At 41.6% G+C, this 6681-nt stretch overlaps 1 protein-coding gene across 2 annotated transcripts in view; it reads right to left on the bottom strand.

Annotated features, from left to right (window-relative positions):
* Positions 1 to 4636: 4636 nt before the first annotated feature.
* CRMP1 (collapsin response mediator protein 1) overlaps positions 4637 to 6681 on the bottom strand; it is a 42612-nt gene continuing 40567 nt past the window's right edge. For both annotated transcript variants that reach the window (XM_042812144.1, XM_042812145.1), the window contains exon 14: positions 4637 to 5677. In XM_042812144.1, coding sequence (XP_042668078.1) covers positions 5586 to 5677 — 92 coding nt within the window. In that variant the 3' untranslated portion in view covers positions 4637 to 5585. The remainder of the gene's footprint in view (positions 5678 to 6681) is intronic.

The following is a 6681-nucleotide window of genomic DNA, read 5'->3' as shown; positions in this document are numbered from 1 at the left end:
CTTACAGCTTTTGTGTCTTCTCAACTTTCCTGTCTTCTTAAAATTAACATATATTTTCCTAACTAAAGGGCTGTCCTTTGGCACTTGATGTAAAATACTACATCAGCAAAGCAGTTCACCTCAGATGAAAGCGCCGCCACACAAATGACTTTACTGGGCACGTTACACACAATTGTTAAATTGTTAATTTTCACTTCAGTCATTATCAAAATCTTTTCCCCTACATTATACTACTTCAAGCATTAGATTCTGCTGTTTCAGCAATCATTTTCCATGGTCCCTCTGCCTTACCAATGGAGACATTTTAATTGCCTGTTTGATGTGATTTGTCTTCAAATGGATGCAGCCTGTTTCCTTCTGTTTGAATACTATAATTCTTCTGTGTACTCTATACACATAGCAAGAAGAAAGCTTTTAATAATAGAGTTGATTATGTTGTGAAGATACCCATTTAAACCATGCAGTGTAGCAGAGGCTCCAGTCACAGGCAGAATGCAGCAGTCTACCAGGATGCACTGTGTCATCCATTCTGCTAGGCAGAGCTTGTGTGGCTTTCTCGCTGTCTTATCCCAAAAGCAGGGCAGCAGTGCCCTCTCGCGGGCAGCCCGTGGGTGTCTTTCCCTTGCTGTTGGAGGGCAGCAGTTGCTTGCCCAGGAGAGCCCCCACCTCCTCTCTCAGTCCCTGCAGGTGAGACCCAGCCAGCCAGGGCTGTGTCTGCCTGCTTTCTGTCCTCGGCTTTCTGCAGACTGCCCTTTTTCCTATTCTCTCACCAAATCACCTTTGCTTCATGACAAAAATCAAGTGTTACTAACTTCAGTCATTTTGCATTACACCCCTGATCCATTGCCTTGGTAAAAGTCCTGTACGGATTTCATGCATGGCATGGCACTCACGATAGTTCTCCATAAGTGATGCAGGTATTGAACAAGAAAGAGTATCATAGAATCATAGGATATCCTAAGTTGGAAGGGACTCATCGAGTCTGACTCCCAGATCCAAGCAGGTCTCACAGTTTGTGACAGAGAATTTCATTTGGCTGAGAAACAAGTGTAGCAACAGCAAATTGAGCTCACAACAGTTCATTTAAGTTCCGTATATTATATTTTCCAACTTTAACCATTATTAACAGTCTTGATCTGTCTCTAGATGCTGAAGATCATAGAATCAAAGAAGTTGGAAAAGAGCATTAAGATCATCTAGTCCAACCATCAACCCATCAATACCATATCCACTAAAGCATATTCCTCAGTGCCGTATCTACATGTTTTTTGGACACCTCCAAGTACAGTGACTCCTCCACCTTCCTTAGCAGCCTGTTCCTATGCCTCATCACTCTTTCAGAATAAATTTTACCTAATATCCAACCTGAACCTCTCCAGGTGCAACTTAAAGCTATTACTGGTCAGCAGGAAAATATCCTTGCCACCAACAGGTTATTCAAAGAGGATGCAGAAAAACTTCTTTACTTTGAGGGTGACTGCACTGAAACAGGCTGCCCAGAGAGCTTGTGGAGTCTCCTTCTCTGGAGACAGTCAGAAGCCACCTGGATGCTTTCCTATGTGACCTACTTAAGGAACAGCATTAGCAGGAGGTTGGATATAGATGATCTCCATAGGTCTCTACAAGTCTGTGATTCTGTTATATCCATCCTTGAAGAGATTCAGCACTCAGCTAGACAACCAATCCTAAGCAACCAATTTTGACTTGGAAGTTAGCCCTGCCTGGAATAGGCTGGACTAGCTGACCTCCAGCTACATGAATCTCAGTGTGTCTCATGTACCTTCCTATTGATCTGTTACCGAGTTTTTTAGTGCTTTTTCTCTATTTTGTATCTTTCCTGTAGAAAGGGGGGCAGTGGAAATAATTTGTGAGCCAGGGATTGTGCCTGGAGAGTCTGTGGGAGAAGGCTGAGCAGTTCTGCCAGCTGAGAGCAGTCTCCAGCATAATGTCATACAGGGGAAAATGGAAATACAGCTCAAAACACCTGCCTTGTAGTACAGCTCTTTTAGTTTAGAAAAGGCTCATAAGGAGCTTTGATCATGCTTTTAGATACACACAAAAGTGCTGCCAAAAATGTAAGGAAAAAGCACGCCTTTTTTTGTTCCTAACATCACTGCTAACAGCTATTAAAACAGCTCAGCCTCATTCATAGTTTTAAGACAAGTTACAGCCCTGCTACAAATTTTTAGCGGTTTGACAATTCACAAAGCATGAAAGCAACTTCAAACTACAAGAATAAAGCAAGGAGATAACTGCACAGACACTGAACATCGCCCAGCTCAGTGCTTCTACAAGGGAGCACATACCAGTATAGGTTCCTGTTCTGCAGTCGTATTTAGGATCAGAAATGAATTCATTTCTATTTGCTACAGTTTTATTTTTTTCAAGGATGGGTTAGCAACACACGGCATGGGGCACTGCTGTGGAATAGGTCTTGGGATGGTAAAAGATGCACCACTCACCTTGTCTAAAGCTTGCAGAAGAACACCACGTGTAGCTAGCTCTCTGATTGGTGTTTTGCAGTAACTACGGCGTCCGTCACCTCACCCTCAGGATGGGGACTATGCAGCAAATTCCCTGTGCTCAGAAATAAAGAAGATATCTTTAAATTACATCTAGGAAGCAGTGCTTATCCAGGGTGGAGAGACCCAGGCACCACATGGGCTCAGTGCAGGCTGTCCCCAAGCAGCAGCACTGGAGTGTGGCCAGGCTGTGGGAGTTTCTGAACGTGGCGGACATGCTAGCACATGTCTCCTCAGAGAAATCCCAGAATTACACTGGCCTGACGAGCACAGTGTTGTTCACATAGAACCACTGATCCATGAAGTGCTTCAAACACCCGTAGGTATATTTATTCACAGATACTTTAACAAGAAGAAACAAATGCATGTTAACAACAGTGGAGTTTGACCCTTACACACAAAGTGTTCTTTGGTTTAGGACTATGTTCTGCACGTAGAAAAGTGGAATCTGTCAGTACTAGTTACACAGCAGTTCCTTCTATCACCTTTAACAAGAAAAGCCTTGTAGACTGAATACTTTTGCTGGAAGCTGAGCAATCATTGCTACTGGCACAAACACACGCAGAACAAAATCACTACGGAAATTGTAACCAGCGCTTCCAAAATTGAACAGACAATAGTTTCATAAGCTGACTTTCCTCCTGTTTTCAGGGATAGACTACCAGACCCACTGCTGGCACTATCAATGCTTAGAGAAAACTGCACGAAAGAAGACAGTGGAGGTGGAAACCTATGTTTCAAGATTGCTAGACAAGATGGCTGACCTGCTGGGCTGTAGGCTATTCGAGAGCAGTTTATCCTCAGGCTTCTCTGGCGACATCACTTTATATAAAATATATGGACCACCAAGCAAACACACAAGCACAGCGAAAAGAGTTTTCTCCAGGCAATAGGAAACATGAATTTGAATCCTTGGCATGGAGAGTCAAGTATTTTTTACAAGCACAATATTTATATTTGCTGTTGATGAAAGGCTTTTTCTTTTTTTCTTTTATTTTGGAAACAGAATCAATTCAGATCACCTTAGGCTGAATTGTGGTGTTTCTTCACAGGTTCAGATTAAAGCCAAAGTAAAAAGAATAGCTGGCTATTCAGACCAGCCCTGATGCCAGGCTTCAGACCAAGCAGACCGAAATAAAGTTTTGTAGGGTAATGATTTGTTCTCTGGTAATACTGGAGGTGACAGCATGCTGGCTTCAGGATACAATGACAGGCTTCAGGTAGTCTATACTCCAAAACTTTCATGTCCCACATGCACCTGACATGCACCTCACACCCAGTGCCAACAGCTTATTGCTGCATGGAAAGGACAGACCAGAAATAAGTGGTCAAGTATCACAACTAGATAAAATCATTCCAGTGGCACTGTGCTGCCACTGTACTTTTCCTGTTGCAGTTAGGTAATGCAGGAAAGGGCAGAGTGGACAAAAAAGCCAATGGGTGGTGCTTTGCCAACATGCTCACTTTCATAGCACCCATCCTCCACTGTAGCTCACACTTCCCACATCTGCAACACAATCAGACAACTAAAAAGTGACAAAAAATGTTTCTTCTACAGAGTCTGGGAGAGAACCAGAAAAACAGGGCATTTCCATAGCTCTCATAGAAAGAGGAAACGTAAATCCATTTTTCTCACCTTTTCTGGATCACGTCTTGTTCGTGGCAAGCCTAAGCCCTGTCCAAGCTCAGATCAGCACAGAGCATACCAAGAAAATCAATGCCAAGCCATATGCAACTTAGGTGAAACTGGAGCATTTCTTATTGGTTTTCTACAACAGATAAAGATGATGGCAATCAACTACTAAAGATATTGGGAGAAAGCTAATTTAAGTCTCCCTTGGCCAAAATTGAGACAGCTGCAAGATAAATGGTAAAGTATATTTTTTTACAGCAAACTCTTATTTAATTAAGACAGATTTAATTAAGAAAGATTAGATCATGCTATTCTATGGTATGCATATGCAGAAATTTATACCTATATGTCCCTTGTTATCTAAGGTGTTTCCTTCTTTCACATGATGCCAACCTAAAAGACAATTTCTCATGAGTTTCCCCACCCAAAATTTTTCATCATTGAGCAACAGTACCAGAAAGCAGAGGAAGACGCTTCTCCATCAATTAATTTCCTTTATTTCACAAGCTTTGAATTCAGAAATAGAACCACGACTAGTAGATCTTGATACGGTAGAGTAAGTAAAAATGCATGTGATTACAAAGGAAAAACTTTGTACAAAAAACTTTAAAAATCCGACGGCAACTTGAATTATCTGTAAGTACCAAAAAACTCATGCAGAAGGAGAGCACTACTGCCCAGGAGGAGAAATCCCTGCAGGGGTGGCAATGGCATTGGTTTGTATAAAGTATGGCGCGGTCTAAAATGGAAACAATGAGGACACAGACTTGGAACGTACTGAGTGGGTACAGACAGGTGCTACGGAGACCATTTGTCATTTGTCCTGATGATTTTCTGTGTCCGAGAGAAGTGCTTCTTGGGTTTATAATAAATTAAAGATAAAACAGAAGCTGCCTATACTACTCTACTGCATACTTTCAAGATGGCCGTTTTCTTCATAAGTGTTTTTAGTGGTGGTTATCAAATACAGACATTAATCTTGGCATTGCGCCTAGTCAATTGTTGGCAACGTGTTCTATAGGGACTCACTCACAGAATGCAACTTGCATAAATAACTCAGTAACATGCATTAACTATTCTAATACAGCGAAAGGGTGCAAAGGAACCATCATTCAGTTACGAGACAAAGCTAAAGCCTGTGGTCACTAAAGGGGCAATGGAAGCACCATGCTTTAAGGTGACTATGGCATGAAAGCACAATTGTGAGGCAAGTAGTTCCAAGCAAACACACCACACTATTATCACCTCTTTCTATACAAATTACAAAAAAAAAAAACAAAAACAAAAACAAAAAAAACCCAACAAACAAAAAAAAAAAAACCAAAAAAGGACATTTCGTTTTTTATTTCCATTAGTACCAAGTAAAACTGTGGGTTCAGTAACACAGATACATGATCCTTCTTCCTCGTGTTTCTGTCCATCACCATTTTTCAGCCAAGACTGGTAATATTAGAACGACCACCAGGAGGTGCCACGATGCGATGTCCAGTGCGGCGGGGGTTGTTGTCATCTATCTGAGCTCCTGCAACAAGAGGAACACAGAAAACAAGGCTATGAGAAGGGCAAAATCAAATCATCAGCAGTGATGTTTTACATGACATACCAGCTGTGCTTCCCTCACATCACCATCAGCTGGTTTCTCCTGAGCCAGGCCCCTGCCTGAAGTGCTAAAGAGACCTTCAAATGTGCCCGTGCCCAGCTCCAGTCATCTTCAATAAGAAATGCAGGCATAAATGTTTGGGATCAGACTGAGCATAGATGCTCGTCCTACATTGGAAATTGTCTTCTGCTGATCTGAGAAAGAATCCAGGCAGGGATGACCACCTGGATTCCCTTCACCAGATCAGATTCTGACAGAAAATATTGCTCTTTTATTAGGAAAGAAAATCATGAATGTGCAGAATGGCCTTTTGAAACCCGCCTCACTCGTTTAAAATACCTGTCCCTGCAGGGTCCATGGGTTAACAGCACAGTAAATCTGATGTTAGTGCACATGAAAGGGAGCACTGATCTGATGTAAACTCATTCCCACTGCAAACTGCATTTTAAAATGCTGGACGATTAAGTTTGTGACAGCAAGCTTTCTGCTATGCTAAATACTGTGTGAACACAATCAGCTTCTTAAAGGCAAAATAAGATTACTAAAAAATTGTCAGATCATTTTAAATGCTATTGTAGTCTCTGGCTCAGTCACACGTGAGGAGGTGCCTGACTGGAATCAAACTTGCACCACTAGGTGCCATGATAATACACAGGTCCAGCAGCAGACTCAGAAACCACAGCTTTACATGCTTTTCAAAATCCTCCCATTACTTTTTTTTGTTACAGGTCAAACTTTTAAGCTTGCTTTTTTTTTTCTTTATATAGATATACATATTTCTGTATGCTCACCATGGGCTCAAGTGTACAGGGAAAAATACATTCCAACTCACTAGAAGGGCTTTTAAAATACTTACTCTCCTTAGGCTTTCTTCTACAAGTTTTAATTTCTAAAGAGAGGATTTGTCAGAAATGAAAATGCCACTA

Source organism: Centrocercus urophasianus, unplaced genomic scaffold (assembly GCF_019232065.1).
Source record: "Centrocercus urophasianus isolate 14NV4802_14NV808 unplaced genomic scaffold, USGS_Curo_1.0 seq_13, whole genome shotgun sequence".
Classification (NCBI taxonomy): Eukaryota; Metazoa; Chordata; class Aves; order Galliformes; family Phasianidae; genus Centrocercus; species Centrocercus urophasianus.
The sequence above is the reverse complement of the archived record's forward strand: the minus strand, read 5'-3'. Positions and strand labels throughout refer to the sequence as shown.